Raw genomic sequence first — 22,377 nt, forward strand, 5'->3', positions numbered from 1 at the left:
ACTGTATGCACTAGGTAAATGCAATATTGTAATAGGCAGTTGCCTGATCATTCGCTCAAATTACAATATTAATCACTGAATTATTTTAAACTATATTTTATATAAACTACTGGGCATCCATGCGTTACTCGAAAGCCGTTGCTCAAATCCGCGCACATAGTGTCGGTTCACGTTGGGAAGAAACGTTTAATTTCTAAAACACCAGATACCACTGGTTTTTGTATTACATCTGAAATATAGGAATTGCTCCTTGAGGGGGTTTAGTATATGAAATAGATTGGGGTTTAACGTCCTACTCCTATGGGGCTAATGAGGACGGGTATACGCCATGCAGTGTGCTATAAGGGAACTTTCCTCCAGACAGCATCGCCATGGCCTACTCTTACATAGGACCTCTATTTTTCATACAAGCCGAACGACTATACGTTGTCCTTTGTCAGGCCCACCGTCTACACCACTGACGGGGGGGGGGGGGCACGCCTGAAAATCCCGATAAACTTCCTCGGCCAACACAGGGATCGATCACGGGATCTCCAGGTTAGCGAGCCAACGTCCACCAAATGATTAAAAACGAGATTAAAACTTGAAAGCGTTCCCTGAAATAGTTTTCTTTGACAAAGGTAGGATTCGCAAAAGTGCTCAAATATTTGATGTCTACTAACCATATATGCCTCCAGACATTTTAGCCCGAATCTGAATAAAATAAAATTTGGGTGTGTGACTTACAATCCGATTTACTTTTCGTTTAATGCCTTGAAGCAACATTTTCAACTCCTAGTAATTTGCAACAGAACGTGTGAAAAAAAATCAAGTTTTAGTCGATAGAGTGAAACATTTACATCTCTTTTAACTACAGCAATATATACCTTTTTGTGTACTGAGTATATACATGTATATGAATGAGAGGCACTCAAATGCTTTCGTTTTGGGCGCCTTTTAATCAGCCTATATATTATTAAATAACTTGATACAGTAATATGTAATTTTTGTTTTCAGTGTACTTGCCATACCTAGTGAATTTTTACTGGAGTATTCTAATTTAAATGTTTGTACAGCTTGTCCCTTTAATCAAAGAAATGGAATGGTTCCATTTTCCTGCACCAAATGAGCCAGCACCAAATGGGCCAGCACCAAATGGGCCAATGAAGACGGGTTTACATGTATATCATGTAAATACACGTTTTACTAGCCAGTCTACCTTAGAGTTTTTGAGAATTGTTTTATACCACAACATAGTTTTACTATGACATCCCTGTGGGCATTTGCATAAAGCCACGATCAGCAAAGTAGTTCTGTCCTCTTCATGACGTCATGTTATTTAGATGATCGAATTCCCAAGTTTAGTTTAAACATATTTTATTGACAAATATCAAAAGGATTGAGCACAAGTTTCAAAAACTTAGAAAAGCCCGAAGTCTATAGTTTCATCGGTCCACAACTTGACGGGCAATGGGTGTGACTGGTGAAGACTGTTTAAAGGCTCAATACCTCTCTTGTTGTAACTGAATAATATGTCCCAATCTTTATTCTGGTCAACAAATTGTATTATTTTACAATATTCCAATTAATTGATGATGCAAATTTCATCTTAACACACCTAATTTAAAAAATTGGAAAAATTCAACTAAATGAATCGAAAAGCCTGACGTAAAGCTTTTCAAACGTGACTTTGAAAAAATATTTTTGAACCCTCTGGACAAGTAAAATAGGATTTAATGGATAATTTACACAACAGGTAGGACACTAACACATCTAGTACTTAGAATAAGGCTATTTTTTTCTGGAGCTGTCAAACCAGCAAGAGTGTTATTGTCCCTTTAACTAGCCCCGAGGCGTTATTCTCTTGATCTTCTATTTACTCAACCGGGTTCCGCGTTCTGAATAGTTGTATTATCTCAGGACCCATGATAGATTGGTGTGTTTACACTATTGAGATTATTGCGTAGATTGCGTGGTGAAAACATAATTAACATGGTGATTCGAATGTCAATCAACGGTCTCCTAAACTTGTAAAAAGGTTACGCCCACTATTAAGTCTCGCATTCCAAAGTCTAATGCAATAAACAGGGCCTGTTTAGAACGTATTGAATATCACTTTCGGTCTAAAAATAAGTTTTATGTTTATTTTTTGATGACGTACTAATTGTACTGTACACGTAATTCGAGCTTCAAAATGTATGCAAATAAACAAAAGACTTTTGTCATGCAAATGGTCGGTGTAAAATCGAAATAATCCCCTATTTCTTTTAAGGTTTTACCCTAAGTTTAAATTTAGCAATTTCTAAGAAATCCGGCTGTATGAGACGTATCCTTGTTATTTTAACAATAGGAAATAAGAAGGACTTCAAATGAGTATAATAGGCAACGATTTCATAAATCTGCAAGACAGGTTGTCAGACACGAATTACACGTCCACCAACAAATTAATCGTCCGTTTCTGTTACACCAATATTGATAACCGGGTTTCGATGACAAAAATGGTAACTTTCATGAAGGCGCACAAACAACTCTTCGTATGTGATTTTAAATTTTAGCCCATTTGGCCTATGTCCTATACCTGTTCTTTTAACTTTTTCGCGCTCGACTTGAACCACTTGATACATTTCGACCACTTTGATAGGTATTCGGGTGGTAGGCTTATTTGGACTTGGATCAAAAATATACTACATATATTTTGATTTGCTTTTGGGGATGACAATGGATGATCTTTCAAATTTTACGTCCATAGATTAAGCCAATGCTCAGAAATAAGCGATTGTCTATTCAGTGTCGAATCATTAAGCAACAGGCTAAATTAAAATGCCAAATAGGGATACGACAAAACCATTTTCAAAATATAACTACAAACATGTACATGCGATACTCCAAATTGAAAGATTCGAAAACATAATAATAAACTTATTTTAATACTATTTTTTTTTCCAGAAATCATTTTTTTAAGCAAATATATTAGTATTTATTAAGTTAACTATTCTAGAATTTACGTTGATTTTATGTGTTGCTCTGTCTTATATATACTGTACATATATACTCGTCAAAAAAAGAGGGAGGGGATATTCAGAAACAATACAAAACTGCGGTAATGCACTGCTGTTTCTATTAGAGGTAACCAGTGTCAGTGTATGTTAATAACAGGCCAATTGCCTACACATGAACATAAACAGTTCATATGGGCGGCTTATCTGACGGCCACGTTTCACTCGCAAAGAGAGGTACACTGTCAAAAGTGAAAATGGATGTTTTTGATTTTTCTCTTAATAATGAGTAAGTGCTCCACCAATCCTCAGACATTCAGCAATTCGTCGTGGCCTGCTCCTAATCAACCGCCCAGTCACGATTTGGGGCAATCTGACCCACTCCTCTTGCAGTGCCACGGCCAATTCTTTCAGTGTTGTCGGTTGACGTCGACGAATACGCCTGTCGATCAAATTAAACTTAACACACTAAAGCAAAGATACGCTAAACAGTAAATCTTATACAAGAATCGATAGGAAAGCCAACAGGGATAGATAAACCAGCACGCGACAGTTTTCATCAATCCTTCTGTGAAGTGTCAAATTTGACAATGAACCCCTCCCACGTGTATGACGCTATTGCGTGTCGCATGTGCAGCTCAGTGGTTCTGTTGGGACGATAAGTTCTTCATCTGTGAACATACTCTCAAAGCATGTCAAGTGTCCATGACTATTTATCATATCACAACCTGCATAGGTATTTGCATTTCAATATCCCCTACTTTTTTTTGAAGAGTATATATATTTGTAATTTGTTTAAATAATTGATTTTTATACACCTATGTGCATTCCTGTATACGACATTCTAGATAAAAAAAATCCTATATCGCTTAATGTACGAGAAAGTTCTTCCTGATTGTGTTTATTTTCTGAGAAAAAAGTTCCTTTTAGATTGCCACTTCTGTGAAACCTTATAAAAAAAATCCCCCGAAAAATCCTAATTTCCGGGTAAATTTCCATACCTATATTTCTGAAAATTATGTCTTTTCATAGAAATAATACTTAGTATCGCAGAGATTTGATTTGGATATATATGTATTTCTGTACTTCAGAAGCAGGTATGTTAAGTTATGTGATTATACATATTAATAATTCAACATTTATATATTTTAAAATATAATAATAATATCTAAACATTTTCAACATTTATATATTTTAAAATATAATAATAATATCTAAACAGGCGTTGACGAACATAATCAATTTAAGAGAATGTTTATGGGTTTTATGTTGATGTAAAATGTAGAAATTTAAGAGAATGTTGATGGGTTTTATGTTAATGTAAATATAGAAAAATACAAATGTTTTATTATGTATGTAGTTTGTATGAATGTCGTTGTGTCAGTATATCTAAATGACACGACAGTTAAATTTGAAAGAAACGAGTATATTAATCAATACGTAGGAGACAATGGTGACATGACCCAATATAAAACCTTGTGGACTATGTATTCAATGTACGATTTTCCTCTGGAAAGATAGTGTGTGTGATATAGAATATATATATATTTATTAATTCATACACGTGAACGCCGAGAAATAAATACATTAAATCTGTACATGTCACTAAACTTAAACATACATTATGCAAGAGCTAAATCTTCATATTGCAGGTCTTTCTTTAGGCCTGAAACGTTATCTAAATTATTAGACATTAATTAACTTATCCAGGCCATAATCAACTCTCGATGGCATCACTAGCCTGCGATGTTAATTGGATTAGGTTCCGATTTGCTGTTCGACTTCCATTCATAATTATATCAAAAAATGGATAATCGAGACTATGTATTTTATCCTACCGACTTTAGTAATGATGATCGAGGCTAGCGCCAATATTCAATCGCTAAAATCTCGGTTCAGAGTGGATCAATTTGACTGAAATCCCCTTTACATTATCTAGTTTTTAACTATTATAGTGAGAACTGCCAGCTCTTTATCTAATCTTCCATAATGTATCTTTAACCTTAAAAAATAATTTCTACGTTATAAATCTATAATTTAAACAAATTTTAATCTATCAAACACACTTATATCCAAAAAGAAACCATATATGTCGTTATTTGGGTATGGACTTTAGGGTTTTGTTCATGATATATTTCCTTTTTTAACAGAGGTGGTCAAGCATATTCTAGTAAAATACACAAAATACATTTACCATTTTTACCATGTAACTTGTAATCTAAAAAAAGGTTATGCAATTGTTATTGAAATAATTGGCACTGTATGTACTCTCATAGAAAGAACTACATTGGTAGTTTTCTTAAAACTGGGGTGGGGGTGTTGGATGGCCGAATGGTTAGCACGTGCGCGCTGTATCACAGGTCTGTCATTGAGTCAACTGGCGTGGTTTCGATTACCCGGCATAGGCGTAGGAGCCCCCCCCCCCCCCAAAAAAAAAAAATTATTTTCGGGCAATGAAAAATTCGACGACCTTTCTTTTCTATTAACGTTTAGAGAAAAAATATAAATTATTTCTATGAGATCCACACTGCCCGAAAAGTATTTTCTCATCTTTTTCTTGTCCACTGCATGCCCGAAAATATGCCCGAAGCTCTCTTATGATATGTATGCCCGAAAAAACGGTATTGATTTCGAGCAATTTTCTCTTATGCCCCCCTGAATTACTTTGAGCTCCTACGCCTATGTTACCCGGTTGTACGTGACAAGAAGAAGGGTCGACTGTTCAACCTCATGGGTTTTCTCCGGGTCCTCCGGTTTCCTCCCACTGCTAAAGACCCTACGCGCAAGCGAATTATTGAAATAAAATTGAACCTCGTGGGTTTTCTCCGGGTCCTCCGGTTTCCTCCCATTGCTAAAGACACCTACGCGTAAGCGAATTATTGAAATAAAATTGAACTATGTGTTAGTCCCGAAATAACCTAGTTTTTGTCGATTAGATAAACCACATTTCTCTCTATCTCTCTATCTCTCTCTCTTAAAACTGTGTCTTTCTCCGTTAATTTGTTCATGAAATGAAAGAGGCATTATTTAGGATTAGCTAAAGGGCTGGCAGTTCTCGCTATAATAGTTTTTAAAAAAAAGAATTTGTTAAAAATTTCAATCAAAATACACTCTGAGCCGTGTTATTGCCGAATGCCGATACAGTTGATTATGATCTTGGCAAGTTAATGTCTAATTGATGATTTATATAACATTCAAGGCATAAAGAAAGATCTACAATAGGCAGATTTAGCGTTTGCATAATGCCTGTTTAAGCTTGACAAACCAACCATTTACAGCAATTTAGTGTTTGCAGCTTCACTGCATGATATTGTTATTTGTTTATAATTTTCCATTTAGAATGTCACTAACTAACTATAAACACGATTTTGCCTTTTATTTGATGACGTTTTTAGAATTTATTAGAATTAAAAGTTGGTGAGTCTATGACAAATACTGCGTATACCAGGAATCGTGTATTTTGTTTCATCCCCTTTATCTAGTTTTAAAAGGAGTAAAATAAAATAACTTAGAATTCTTAATACTTTTTGTAAATGACTTATAGCTATGGCATGGCTAATTGCACTCTGTCGATCAAATTTATTATTTTATCAGAACAAGCAAGATTTTGACAAATTACAAAGGTTATACCTTTGTTATCACAGTACGTAGATTTTACTGTCGATTACAGAAGAAACAAAACGGAAGACGGATTTAATATAATTTAGATTCTTATTGAATGCAGATACAATCAAATACACTCTCAATGTGGTATACCTACTGGGATATTTGCTTATGTTTTCTTGTTTATTTTCGAAATGAATATTATCTGCCAAGAACGTTCAATACCATTTCTTTTTAACCGATGTTTGTTGTACTTTCTTTTATAAAAAACTTAACAGGTAATTATTAAACAAAAATTCTAATAATATTTTAATTTGTTGTTCCCTTTTTCCTTTTTTGTTTATTTATTTATTTTATTTCATTTTATTTTATTAATTTTTAAATTAATTTTATTTTATTTATTTTTAAATTAATTTTATTAATTTTTAAATTAATTTTATTTTATTAATAAATTACTTTTAATTTATCTTTTTATTAATTAACTTTATTTGTTTGTTCGTAAACCATTGTTCATAATTATATTAACTCTATGTAACATGAATATTAACCTATGACATGTTGTGACCTCTGGCCCATGTCTTAGTTGATAGTGTCAACAACATAGATATAAATAATTCAACATGTTTTGGTGTTGAGTCATATGTTCATTAGTTTAAAGTTTGCAAATCCCTTTGTTTAAAATACCAATATATATTTAAAAAATAAAACAATGAAACCCCACACAATATAAAGAAATTATAACACAGAATATATATCAATTTTTATATAAATTATTTTGAAAAGCCAACATACAAATATTTTAAAAACAAAATTAACATCCTCAATATAATTTGTTTTGTATAATTTTAATTCGCATTTTGTGACAATCTCTTTACACATTATTCGAATTGATGTCGATGGTTATGATACAGATTGGCTTCAAAACTATTAAAAACCGAAGAATTGTATTCATACAATGGGGGAGATCAAAGGCAACAGTGTCTCATTTGTTTGTGAAACCCACTGGTTAAGCTTCAATTTTAATGGGTGTTAAACTGTTAAGACTCTTGTATTTTTCATTATGACCTGGTTATGAATTCATTAAACCTAACCTAGTAGTCCCTAAAATATATAGGTATCAAATTTGTAAAGTATCAAATATGGCGAGCTCTTTGCTATTGGTTAAAACTGTCCAATCACACAAAACTTCCTGGTCTGGACTAAAAATAGAATTGATCTATAAATTGGGTTAAAGGTTATGATTGTTTATTTATGTTTATAGTTACCGTTATCGGATAAGTAATTAGATATACAACAAAGGGACAAATAATATTTATGTGAAATCAACTGGTTCGTAATTAATTAGTCTAGATATAACAAAGTCATTGATTGGTACTTTAGTCGCAAACCAATTAAAACATATTCAATAATTTTCTTAAATATGTGATACATATTATGAGATGGCTATAGACAGCTATACCAGGCCAATCATGAGTCACTTAATTTCGTTAATCCAACTAAATGTTATTAATGAAGGCCATGTTGCCAGAATTAAAGATATTATAATGAAAATCCTACCCTTTAACTTCGTATTCAAACAACCTATTAAAAACTTTTATTAGCCAATTAGTATTCTTATATATAAAAAAAAGAGTCTAGTTCACAAAACTATTTTGTTTAGTTTAAAAGTGTTTTCGTCACATACATCAAGAAATGTGAAACATATATTAAAATAACACTAGATTCATTATGGTATAGAATATACAAGCACAGATATACTTACAGTAAGGTATTACAGTCGTACTTGAGCTTTCGTTAAACTTTAGGTACATTTGTCTCAGATTCGACATATAATTTTGAACCTATCCACTTACTATACCTATATCTTCAAAATGTTAAAATATTTCACCACGTGAAAATATAATATAGTGATCCAAAAATGAGACATTATCTCTTTTCTTAGGTACATCCGTTTTTTATTTGGGGGGGGGGGGGTTATACTTTCACTGTGTATCTTCATTTTACTTGGGTGGTGGACTACAATTGTACCGTGCAGCATAAACAAGGAGTCATGATCGGATGACCTATGCTCACACAACTTTCATGGCATTTATTTACGGTACTTGTCAGTCTTTTGCACCGGTTGGTGAATTTACAAATCTTACCATGTTAAGTATAAAGTTCTATGTTATACAAGTAGATGAAATATGCATCCATGTCAATTTCTCTTGAAGCCGGGCCCTTTATTGTTTGACTTCCTATTATTATCATTTCTGTTTCATCATTAATTGATTTCAAGAAATGATACCCCATATCCCTTCTATATAGTGTCTTGGAATTGTACACCTCTAATATTGTCTGTTATAGCAGGCATTTAGTTCGGTCTGTTAGTAATCTTGCTCATTTTCTGGTGTAGACGGTTAATGGTAAAGGGCAAATTACTGACCCTTGTAGGACCACAAAGATGGACTTTACTGCCGAAAAGTTTCATCATTTATGCAGAGAATCATGGTTACATCCTAAGATTTCTAGAATTGTCCTCATACCAGATCTTGAATAATGAGGTGAATCAAAGGGCATATTACTTATCCTCGCGGAACCATAAACATGAGCTTTACAGGCGAAAGGTTTCACCATATATACAGTCAATTAACGTTACAACCTAAGATGTAGGATACCAGATTTTTCTTTTGTTTCATTATAGTCACAAAGAAGTGCATATTGGTAACAGTAACTCAGTTTATACGGTTACTTACAATTTTTTTATGAGTTTGTTGATTTCTAAATGTTGAGGCAATTAGATGGCCAGGTTCTTTTCTATTATTTTGTAGACCAACTATAGATTTGAAATGTGTCTGTGGTTATACAATTTTCAGTTTTCGAATGGTGTAATTATGTTAGGTAGTACTGGCAACCAGGTACCTAAACATCCATTCCGTTGAAACAGCCATGTTGGAAATCGACCCCGGTTGCAAGATGTCTTGAACTACTGAGTCAGTTGCTCTTCTAAGTTTCAAAAGAAGTTCATTTTCGAATTGCCTTTTAGTTACAATCTCCGCACGTGCAGAGTACTTTGGGTTCTTTTTATGCAAACCTTGTGGAATTATGCTCATTGTATTTATTTGCCCGTGAATTACTAATTTAGTTTCGGTAAATATTTTTCTTCTTTTGACCTCAAGATATCCGGAATGCCCTAATGTATGTCCTAGTACATGTCGGTCCAAGATCATCTAAAACTAAAAACCCATGAGTGTACTGTTATAATGTCGTTCGAATAAGATCTTGGGGACCGAATAGTCAAGTATCTGAAAGACGAGAATGATACATATGAAAATTCGTTATTAATTTCTTAATAGAGTTTATATATTGTACTGTTTTCGCTGATCACTCTATCAACTGTATATTTTTCACTAAGAGCTTCTTTCGAGGATTTGTAGTTCAGATACCATTTATACATGGACTTAAACATTTGTGGAATTTATACCACAATGTTTTATATAATTGTACATAACCAATCATTTTACGTTTGTGGTGAAAGTATCAAATAACCACACCTAAGATATGACCCACAAAGACGAAAACGTCCTTGACGTAGTCACGAACTGAGCATATGTGACAGGTCAATTGGACCTAGATATGCATACATTTTAATAAACATTAGTGGAGGTAATTCTCCGAAAATACGATCTGATTAAAGAAAAGGGCGTTTTAGTAGCTTTCCATATTTGGAATAAGCCTACACCCCTTCTTATTGTGTCATGCATTATTGACGCAAAATAAAGCTAATATTATACCTACCCTATGACAGAGAGTGACACATCTTCAAGAACAGATGTACGAATAGAAATTATCAATCTAGCTATAAGTGGGTAATCACCTCTTCCTTACTATCATCCATCATGGGATTCCAGAACTCGCCCCAAACGAATTATACCTGCAAATGCCAAATTGAGCAAGCTGAGGTGAATACTTTGGGTGGAGATCGTAGCCCGTGGGTGCGAATATGGACGGCGGTAGGTGTTGCTATCATGGTCTTATTCATAGCGTGCAATATTACTTTGATTTTATGGATGAAAACTGCACAGGAGGCATACATCGCTAATAATATATATCTCGAAAATATTGTGAATCAACTAAATGCAGATATAAAAAAAGTTGCGGCAGAGCAGGTAGGTGAATCTTCTATTTCAATAACTTAGTACATTTGACAGAGCTGCATGATGCTGCAAATTAAGCATTTGCATGCACGGCTAAAGAGAAGTCTATTGATCCATTGATTACAGTGCGCAACGAGTTGTTTATAGTCAGTATATAAATACTCATGCATTATATATATGGATATCGGGTTTCTTTATATAGACAACTACGCTATTTACTACAACAATCGGCTGGTTAAACCCATTGCATATTTTGCATTTGGGTATTATTTCGCAATTTTCATATTGGGGGTTATTGTTGCATTAGGGATAGTTGGGGATCTACATTGCAGAGCTGTTCCCGCGTGATTCCTGTCGAGAGATAATCACGATTAAGCCACGTGATCTCTCCTTGCAAGATCTCGGGAAGCTTAAGACAGTGGTGGTCCCACTGTACTATAATATCAGCTCCCGCGGGCGCAGAAATTAAGTTCTTGGGGAAAGAAATTAATTTTTAACCATTTCATATTGATGAATAGCTAGCCATGATACGAAACCAGGACTTTCCTTGGATGGCCCATCGCGGTATCTTAACCGCCAATATTTATTGCCTGTAGGTCAAATACATGTTAAAATCGTAACGGAAACATGGAAACCTACGGTCATCATTTTCTAATAATTTATGACAATCGTCTTTATCTAACAAGTGCTCTAGTTCAAGGCCGGTCAATTGAAATTACGCAGATAGCTGTCCTTCTGGGGAAAAGAGAAACCCCTAAAACTAAATTATACCGTCTGCGTAAATTATTCTTTTTTCCATGCCCTTCGGTTATTTTACACCATTCCACTTCCACAAATATAAAAATAGATGATTTTTAGGTTTTCAGGTGAACAAATAAATCCCTATTCCGACACACGGTTATATTATAATTCAAACTCACGGCACCCATAGAAACTCAAAACTGAAGCTATGCGTGTATACGGTGCAGGTCATGGAATCCACTAACGAACCTGAATGTCACCTTTCAGATATGACGGCGTTGCGGTTAGTCTTGGAACCTGGTTTGGTTCTCTTCCCTGTTTGCAAATGAAAACTATTTCATGTCATCCGAGAATATGATCTTCTTGCTTTTTATTTGGTTCATAGTCTTTATGAAACACACCAGAAGGGATAGTCTAAACAAATCAACTCTTCGTGATTGGTAAAAAAATCTTTATATGGGGTGTTTTATTTCTTATTTATTTAGAAGAGGCACTGCGTTTGTTTGTCATCCAATAGTTCTGGGTCTTTTCTGTTTCATGACGGAGTAGGAGCACCTTATTAGTTGCACATTGAGACATGGTCCTTTTGTAACCTTATGATTACCATCCGAACAATCCGGGGATGTTTTTTTTTCTTAAGCATCGGTGATGTGGACAATAATTTGTAACGATAGTTATAATAAGGATATCATTAGGGGAAAAAGTGGTTTCGGGTGAAGGTATCGTCCACGGTTTATTACAGTCCTATTTGACCTAACACCTCTGAGTCCATTCACTAGAAGTGTTAGGTCAAATTTAATAATCAACAGGCGATACGTTTCAAGTCATTAGCTTGAAGCGTATATATGGTATTAGTGTCAGTGGCCTGTGGCACGAAGTAACAGTATATTGTCGCATACATAATATATTATGTCAACGCTTGGGCGATATAATATATTATGTCAACGCTTGGAACTAGGATGGAGGTGACTAGGCATGAACTTGCAACGATAGATTTAATTGGCGCTTTGATAACCAATGAATGCTTTGGAGACATATTTTGGCGGTATTTTCCATCATGGAATCGGTAAGTTTCGATTGTTTTTTTCTTTTCTGTTTTTTCTCTCTTTTCTGTGTCCTAACCCTAACCCTAATCCGAAAGAAAAGTGCCCTTTTTTGAAATTCTGACATCACAGGTGCCCTTTTTCTGATAAGGATGCCCTCTTTTATTTACAGGGACACTTTCTATTGTTAAGGGGGTGGACCGGTCCCCATGGTCCAACCCCTGGATCCGCTCTGATGACGCGTACATTCCACTGAGTCTACAGGTCTAATATGCTAACACGCTTGGAGCGTCAACACAATATATTATGTCGCCCAAGCGTTGACATAATATATTATGTATGCGACAATATACTGTTACTTCGTGCCACAAGCCACTGACACTAATACCATATATACGCTTCAAGCTACTGACTTGAAACGTGCAGGGTGCAATCAAATTAAAACAACCAATAGCATTGATATCAAATGTTCATAATACTCAAGATAATTTAAAGACTTAAAATTCCACAAAAGGATATTTTTATCTCTATAATACAACGCTACAAAACAAGCCAAATATTTTATATAACTGACGAGGCCATAAGGCAATGGGACTCAAGGCTTATTCGTAATAAAATACCGTTAGGCTATCGCGACATCGACCCAAAGTTGGGTCCCGTGTCTTCACAAAGAATTAGTCATTGTCGCGGTCTTCTCTTAAATCACTTAGGCGACGAGAGAGAGAGAGAGAGAGAGAGAGAGCAATGGGATTTAATTCCACTCGACTCAAACCAGGTTATTTCACTTTCAACAATTCGGTTGGGCGTGCGGGTCTTTAGCAGTTGGGGGAAAACCCCACGAGGTTGGACAGGCGGGGAATCGAAACCATGTCATTTGACTCAATGACAGATCTCTTGATTTCACGCACACGCGTTAAACCCCTAGATCAGTCAGCCCCCCTTCCCTTAGGCGGATTAGGTACATTTCCAGGCTTGTGTTTATTGTTTAAATAAAGCTTATTATTTTTATATATACAGCATCTACATGATTTCTAATGATTATGATTGTAATATACAAAACATTTACAATAATTTGATAATGCCAGTTTATAATTGAAAAAGGAAATATATCATAATACAATAGAAAACATTATTAAGGTACATTTGTATTTGTTTTCTTAAGAAGTAAAAATCAGTAATGCCTTTTAAAACCTTTTTATGTCACTGCTTTGGAGATGATCGTTTTTATAAATTTGGACGTCAGCTCTTTACCCCCGTTTAGTTATTTTATCTTCCTTATGGGGACAATTTAGTTTATCTTAAGAATGGTTACACGAATATCTATGAAATTTCGCAGAAATCCTCCTTTGATGATTAAACTGGGACATGGACACCATAGTAGGGGAAAATTTAAACATGATTATGGTTTCAAAGTTTCAAGTATTTATATGAGTATTAAGATCTAGAAATTACAAGTATTCCACAAACTGTAACAGGAAATCTATACTCGATGTGAATGAAATTAGACAGCTACTTATTTCCTTTTCGTAACACATTATAAGACATCAGTTGGATGAGATTTAAGGTGATTTTACTCTATTTAGTTCGAGAAATCCCTATATTTTTAGATTAGCAGAAAAATAAATTATATTTGCTGCTAAAAAATTCACCTTAACCAGCGCCTTGTGCTTTCATCATCACGGCTAAAACGTCCGTCCTCGTATACTGCCATATTGTCAATTTGTCAAATCAAGTTTCTTACTGTGCGCTTACTACCCATTTTATGTCCATAATTCTATTTTCCCCAGAAATGAAAAATGCCATATTTATCATACTGTTTTATAATTATATAAATGAATAGTATTTGACGACAATATAATGAAACTAACAATTTTCAGGATTGTGATGATGACCTTGGTGATCAAGAAGAAGATGCTGGTTACATTTTACGAACTGCTAGAGGAACACAACCTAAAAATAAAAACGGTAAAAATGAATGCCCAGGCTTTGAAAAACTCAGGATATTTGAAAAGGGGCTGACAATTAGTTTTGTCTTGTCTAGTCGTTCTGGTGGGCATGCAAAAGAACCCTTGACAGTTGGAATTCGATAACGGGTAGGCGGAAAGTCCACTATCTGGACAAAATGCTACTCCCTACGTGAACATAGAAAACAGTATTAACCGTATGTAATATTGGCTTTTTTTTCAAAATGACCCAAACCTTGCGTTAAATACATGTACACCCCATTCTATTCACATCATAGTTACCTTTCCCTGTTTCTTTTCTCGTCTTTCTCTTGTATTTCCTCGGTTTACCCAATTCGCCATTGGTGCTATTTCTTATGGAATTGATTATATTTCGTCACCTCGGGTTTAATATTCGTCTGTCATTATTCTTTATTCAGTGTTTTATACCAGTCATAATAACATGATGTTTGATCCAAGTTTGATTGGTGTAAATATATTCTTGCATATTTTCTTTGGGCTAATGAGATGATTAGGATCTTCCCAAGTAACAAAGTAACATTTACGTCTGTTTGAAGCATATGGTGCGTATAAGAAAACAAAATAAAATAAACACAAAAATTCCTTGTGACCTCAGAATTTTCACATCCATAATTTATACTGATATTACGGATATATATAGACAACATACTGTATTTGTCGGTTTCAGGCAGAAACAAGCGACACCGACGGAAATCAAAACGAAGCAGATGTACGTAAATTTATTATATTAAGTTACTATTGCTTATAGGGCATTTTGTGATAGGGAAAACATTGAAATAGCAACTCCACTTACAGTCTTTGATCTTTATAAATGTTTAAACAGAATATAATTTCTTGTCTTTGTTGCTTCTTTACATCTGTATAATACTTAAATGCCTATTCTCAGCTTTTTGTATCATATTATCGTTTACCTTGTGCTTGCTACTTGTTGCTAGTGATTGTTTACCATAAAGCAGGGTGTGTGTTATTTCAATGTTACTGTTGAATTAAAATGTATTTCAATACATTAGACATAACTTTTATTTAGTATATGTGATTAGTATGATGTAAATATGATTAGTATATAAACATGATCAACTATATTCGTTACAGGTAAATGTCAAAAAGAAATAAAAGCAGTAGAAAGTGAGTATCCAAGGAACTTATCTTATTGTTTTTTATACAGAATATCCCATCATATATTACTATGTTTTGAACTACAGTCATAATGTCGTGATCCTCCTGACTTATAAATAAAAATTAACATGGGCATTATATTGATATATTGATGAGACGTTAAATCTGATTATATTTCATATCATGAAATAATTGATAGTTGCAATAATGAGTAATCAGAATATTACACTTTTAATTGGACAGCACGGATTCTGAAGCACTTTTCACATCTTGCCACTACGGAGTTTATTTACGATAATAATTCAATTTCATTTTTCAATGACGAGGTCGCTGTATTTTATTTGAAAAGAAGAGAGAGAGAGAGAGAGAGAGAGAGAGAGAGAGAAATGGGGTTTAACGTCCACTCGACACAAACTAGGTCATTTCGGGACTAACACATGGTTCAATTTTATTTCAATAATTCGCTTGCGCGTAGGGGTCTGTAGCAGTGGGAGGATACTGGAGAAAATCAAGGAAGTTGGACAGGCGACCCTACTTCTTGTCACGTACAACCGGGGAATCGAAACCCCGCCAATTGACTCAATGACCTTATGATACAGCGCGCACGTGCTAACCATTCGGTCATCCAACCCCCTATTTGAAAAGAAACAATGGATTCAATAATATCATAATACGTTCGCAATGCACATATTGGCTATAGAATATAGGACGGGTTGGTTTGAATATCCATACATTTCAGTATTTGCCTTTTTTTGGCAGTGAAGCAGTCTAGTGTCAATAGCATGTGATTACAGCCGAGCTTCAGTAAAAAAATTAAAAAATTTAAACCAAATCAAATGACATTTGAAACTTATGTAGTCTCTTTCTTTCAGATATGTTAACAAAAACAAAAAGATCAACTACGGTATGAATTTATAATAGTATACTCAATAATATCTCAGCCTACATTGGTTTCAAATTAAATTTTAGTTCATTAGTTAAGGGATTGCAAGGTTATATCCAATGCGAAGTCAATGCCGGTACTCTGAAACTAGAGTACTATTAGTGCAAAATTAGTCTTTATTTTTTCTAAAGATAAGAATCATGGATTTGGTGGTTATTATATAACTTAATTTGTCCGTTTTAATTCAAGTTTATGTTTTCTTTCTTTAAAATTACCAGATTAGAATATATAAATAAAATATTCGCTCTTGTTATTTTTAGAATAGACGTCCTGCAACGCATTTACGAGGTTTAAATACGACTACTGGCGCGCAGCAACCAGCCACTGCAAGCGGTAAGCTATTCAAAATAATAAAAGGGGATCAATAGGTAGTAAACGCTCTGTAGTGAGTTATTATAAATATATTCGAGAGATAACAGAACACTCTTAATAAGGGTTCCCCTATTTGACTTTGTCATTTGTCATTGCTCGCTGTTCTCTTTATCATACTGGCGGTTTACCCATCATAAACAATTTGATCCTTTACCATTTTTTTCAATGTTCTTGTAGATGGAAAGTTCCTATGGAATTCCCCAGAACGCACCTATGCTTCTCAATTCATTTATAACAAAAATGCCGATGACAAAGTTCATTCTATACTGATAACGACGCCTGGTTTGTATGAGATATATTCTCAAGTTGCACTATATGGTACTAAAGCCGAGTAAGTAAATAAATATACTTCTATAGTGGGGTTCTCAAAAATAAATCTCATTTCAAAGTATTATAGTGTGGGGGGGGGGGGGATAAGCCATAATATATGAAAGTATCATGTCAATCATACCGTTCTTCCAAAAATGATATGTTTCGATATTTTTGTATGTTAACTGTGATTTCTGCACACGACTCTTCTTATATTCTATTTCTAATGAAGAGATCTTGTAGTCCTTGGTGTACAGAATCTTTATGACATCATAAAAAAGTACCATCTATCCCATCTTTTGAACAACTGTAAGTGGACCTTCCATATCATCGAAACACATCTAGCGGCGTATTTCAATTTGATAAAAATACTAAATTTAGTTTCTTGTTTTATTCTGTATTTGGATAGCCTTTATATTCTATAGTAAACACACTAAAATTTGATGCACGATAAAAAACGAAACGAAACAGCATCTGTTTTAGTGATCTGTCTGCAGGTGTTTATATTATGTTGTATATTTTACAGCGTTGTTGATAGAGAGTGTGGACAAGAGATAATCAAATCATCGGGTGGACAAACTACAACCCTGGCTAAGAGTTTTATTACACAAGTATTCGAGTAAGAAACACGTTTATATATTCTATATCTTTGGGAAGGGTATCGCCCTTTTCACACTGAACCATTGAAGTAACCAAATTGTCATCTGCTATTCTAAAATAAAACAAGTTAAACCCTAATACATTCATAATTGGGTTGGGTATTTTTAAAGATACATTGCATAGTCCCGAAAGTATTTATCGAGTGGTTATTTCCAATAAAAGTATGGCAAATTTGGTATATATGGGAAGCATAGACACCCAATATTACTAGAAAAATACTGGATTACCCGAAAAACATCCATATGGCAAGCACTGGGTAAAAATGTCAGGGTATCACTAACTGGCAACCCGACTGTCAGCTTATTATGTGCTAGCTTGATTGAAGGGGCGATTGTTATTTCTTGATGAAATGTTTAGGCGGTTTTTGGATCACTGAGAAGTGACAACGTGCAAAAAATAGAAGTTAACAGAAAATTATTAAGAATTTACTTAGGCCTCAATAGGTATGGTAAATGGGCAGTAGGTGACAACAGTTTATTTATAGCTTGGGGTATCTCCCAAGCAAATACAAAGTTTCGATTGGGATTTGAAGCAAATTTTTGATAGATTAATTAGTCTGAATATGTTTTTAGTCCAAATATATCATCAAATCACACAGTTTGTACGGGGGAAAGTATTTAAATGCCACTTTTCATGTAATGTGTATATTGGTAATCTTTTTTCGTTGTATTTTAGGAGAACAGGACATACAAATCAGAATCCTAATAGCGTCTCTAATCCCCTAGATACAAGTTTTCAAAAGGGTATATTCGCTCTCGAGGCTTATGATGAAGTGTATGTAAAGAAAAACTGTAATCACATGGATTTTATTTCACATCCTGCATATACCTACTTTGGAGTTCTCTTGTTAGTTGATTATAGTAACAAATAGCGAAACCTTAGTGATTGTTCCTGTGTGATATTCCTCACACCCATGACTTTAAACAACCTTATACCATTTGTTTTTAACGTTGCCCTGCCACACACTGTGTCCTGAAGATGAATATTTGTACGTTGATTTAAAATGCAAATTCCCATTAAATCAAATGTTAGTGAAATGCGCATGCTCGAGGCGAGCTAGATGATGGGTGGGTGGTTTTGATAAGCCAACTTTTTTTTTAACCCCAAGCATTTTTTAAATTGGTGAATTCGCCCCACTTTTGCCTTCAAACGGCACAGTAGAGATATCGATTTTAAACCAACTTAACTTTAGTATCTGAACGGCATAGACGGTTTTAATTAAAGAGTTGTGACTGTGATAGCATTCAATGTTTTTAAAACCCCTACAAATGGCAATTTTTATCTTGGTTTATTTAAGGTATTAATGGATTCTCGAGTTGCTATGTAATCCTCCTAATTCAGACCCTTATCCATGATCTTATGATCTTTAGTCTGCCATACCATTTTCAAATGTTCACAGCATTGGTTTAGATTTCTCAATGATTTGTCAGAAACATCCGAACTACAATACTCATAATTTATTCTAAACAAAGTTAGGGTAACTAGGGTTAAATAGGTGCTACCTGGGTGAAATTATCTGGTGATTTATGGTCTAAATGGTTAGAGTTAACAACATCTGTGGATGGTTTGTGTATTTTAACCAACTAATTTTAGTCAATTTTCTCTTATTCGTGAATGACGGTTCCTTTGAAATATAATTTTCCTCTGGTTTCAAATATTAGGTTTTCACTACGCAACTTTATGTTTATATTTTGTTTATTTGAACCTATTTAGTTGTGTTCTTTATAACATTTAATTTAACACAGTACCTTGTATAGGGCAATATAGAATTTGACAGACAATGCATTTGTAAATATACTGTAAATATGTATTTTTGTGTACACTCAAATGTTATCAATTGTATATAAATCCTAGGCATCTAAGTCTTTTAGAATAGAATATGCATTGCGGTCTAAGAGAGAGAGAGGGGGGGGGGAGACTAGGTCATTTTTGGGACTAACATGGTTCAATTTTATTTCAACAATTCGCTTGTGCGTAGGGGGTATTTAGCAGAGGGAGGCTACCCCACTCCTTGTCATGTACAACTAGGGAATCGAAACCACGCCGGCTGACTCAATGACGGACCTTATGATACCACGCGCACGCGTTAACCATTTGGCCACCCATCCCCCGGTCTAAAAGGGACAAATATAGATTCATAGAACATATAGGAAATACATGTTCGTTTTAAGATTATTCAAATCGATAAATTCTAAATTACTTCATAGACATATGAAGATAGCATTACTTTCTATGGTCAGTCAAGCCGATCCTGTACACAGTGAGTATCATATATTAGATGCACGATGTGCTTAAGATTGAAAAAAAATTTAAAAAAGCATGTTTAATGTTTGAAACGAATCTAGCATATAGCCAACTAATATTCATTTTATGAGTGGCTGAAGTGACAATTTTGTTAAATTGCTATTATATTAATTAATGTGTAAATATGTTAAATTGCTATCATATTAATTGATGTGTAAATATGTTAAAAATAAAATGTAAAAAAGGATAACTTGGAGGGTCTGTCTTGAATTTTATAATGCAAGGGAGACTATTCGATTTGATGTTTGAATATCTTATTGTATATGCAAGTCGATAACTCAAGGCACTGTGTTGTCGGCACTTTTTAGACCAATATTGTTAATGTGTGTGGGGAGGGGGGATTTTCTCCATCATTGGTCACATACAGATCCCACACAGTGGAAGTGTCGAAACAAACTGAATCCGACTTGCCTCAATGGAGTGGGTCGATGCGTGTGAAAGTGAAACCCCGCGAAGAGCCCTGTGTAGTCAGGATCCATGTGATCAACTATGCCCACTTCAGGCTTAAGATTGAAGATCGGTTCGAACTGTTTCAAATGAAACTGATCGGTGTCACTGAAAGACAGATTTTTGGAACTCAATCAATTCGCCAGAACTGTACTTTCGGCCATTCGATCCGGTACGGATTACAGGGATAGGATTCTAGGCAACGTCCACACCACAACCAATTGGATTACAAAGGTTGGGCGGGGGTCATTCTTTTTGGAGCTTTGAAATCTTTCCGTGAAGCACATTTTGTTCGGCATACTTATACCTGATCCTGAAATGAAATGAAATGGGGTTTAACGTCCTACTGTTCTGCTCCTAACCTGGGCTAATGAAGACGGGCATACGCCATACAGTGTGCTATGAGGGAAATTTTGCCCGGGCAGCGGCACTACGGCCTACTCTTATATCGAATTCCAACTGCCAAGGGATCTTTTACGTGCACGCCAATGTGTACACGGGACCTCGGTTTTTCGTCCCATCCGAACGACTAGACAGCTTTCCTTGTCAGCCCCTCCATCCTGCATCACTGACAAGGGAGAACCACGCCGGAAAATCTGGATGAACTTTCTCGGCAAATGCAGGGATCGAACACCCGACCTCCAGGCTAGCGAGCTAGCGTCTTACCCACTTAGCCACGTGATCCCCATATATACCTGATCCTGCCGGTGTGGATTATTTTGGAATGCGCTTGGACGCTGCCACGTCGTTTTCCTTTTACCTCCGGTGTAGCTCCGTATCTTCTAAATTTTACACAGTAGTAATTTCAGGACGTACCGGTGCGCTTGCTTTTTCGGATAATGATGTCAATAAACTGGCAAGTATAGCAGTTTGGGAAGGCTGGGATTTAGAAGAGTTAACAAATACAGAATTTTGAATCTTATATAGCGATATCTCAACCATGTCCATCCCTAATCAAACAAAATAGTACCGAAAGGGTCCATACAGTTATATCGAACTTACGTGTACGTAATTTTAGGTACGCTTTCACCTTACATGACAGACGATCGAGATATCATTGTTTGAAACACAGAATTACTCTTATTTCAAACCGAATCTTGGCTGTGGTTCCCCATCAGTATATATTCCTTTTAAGTAGAAAAACCAGGCATCATGCCGCCTTTGCGACCCAGGTTACCTTGATCAAATTTAAAATGCCCAATCATAATACTCATACAACATAGCATAATACATTAAAATATAATTTTATAATAATAACTGGGGTAATATAAATACAAATTACACGATATTGGGTATATTATCAAAAAGCCGTAAACATTAAACAGGGAAAATATCAACTGCATAACAAATACAGCACAAAATAACTCTTCGGTCACTCGCTAGTGGTCCATAAATATCAAAATGTATATTGTTGATAATGTTTATTCGGTCATTTTCGAAGAATTTTCTGATTCAAAGAACATAATCTGTATGGTGTCTCATTCCATGAAGTCTTGTTAAATTGAAACCCGTTTTGCGATGTTTGGTTTATTTTAGTAGTCCTTAGATTGTCTGCTGTTAAACCGTTGAGATGAATTTGTGGAAGGTGCAGGGTTGGTCTTCGGCTCCTGTATCTACTGCTTCCAAACACATGTGCATCACAACTAATACCATTCCCTTGCTCATTAATTGATACCTGGTCTTCGTCCTTAGTATATTTATAGCTAGGCGTTGGGGGTTGATATCCAAAGAAATTCGGTCTTT

General features: G+C 34.9%; 1 protein-coding gene across 2 annotated transcripts; it reads left to right on the plus strand.

The window, feature by feature from the left end:
- Nucleotides 1–3,995: 3,995 nt before the first annotated feature.
- LOC126809167 (uncharacterized) lies at nucleotides 3,996–20,377 on the plus strand. 2 transcript variants are annotated; one of them, XR_007674885.2, is made up of 9 exons: nucleotides 3,996–4,072; nucleotides 14,376–14,463; nucleotides 15,151–15,192; nucleotides 15,576–15,608; nucleotides 16,472–16,503; nucleotides 16,803–16,875; nucleotides 17,092–17,245; nucleotides 17,750–17,842; nucleotides 18,559–20,377. XR_007674885.2 is itself a non-coding variant. In XM_050534063.2 (9 exons), exons 1-9 carry the CDS (start codon nucleotides 10,457–10,459, stop codon nucleotides 18,752–18,754), a joined length of 981 nt encoding a protein of 326 aa, XP_050390020.2. In that variant the 5' UTR covers nucleotides 10,241–10,456; the 3' UTR covers nucleotides 18,755–20,377. The 2 variants fall into 2 exon arrangements, 1 of the variants encoding a protein (XP_050390020.2); XM_050534063.2 differs by lacking the exon at nucleotides 3,996–4,072 and adding an exon at nucleotides 10,241–10,726.
- The last annotated feature ends 2,000 nt before the right edge of the window (nucleotides 20,378–22,377 follow it).

Source organism: Patella vulgata, chromosome 1, assembly GCF_932274485.2.
Source record: "Patella vulgata chromosome 1, xgPatVulg1.2, whole genome shotgun sequence".
Lineage (NCBI taxonomy): Eukaryota > Metazoa > Mollusca > Gastropoda > Patellidae > Patella > Patella vulgata.

Excerpts from the sequence above, each read along its gene's own strand:
- LOC126809167 (XM_050534063.2), top strand. The coding sequence starts at position 10,457 with ATGGGATTCCAGAACTCGCCCCAAACGAATTATACCTGCAAATGCCAA. Across the intron at positions 16,504-16,802 it reads AAACAAAAAGATCAACTACG|AATAGACGTCCTGCAACGCA; the intron begins GTATGAATTTAT and ends TGTTATTTTTAG. Across the intron at positions 17,843-18,558 it reads TTTATTACACAAGTATTCGA|GAGAACAGGACATACAAATC; the intron begins GTAAGAAACACG and ends GTTGTATTTTAG.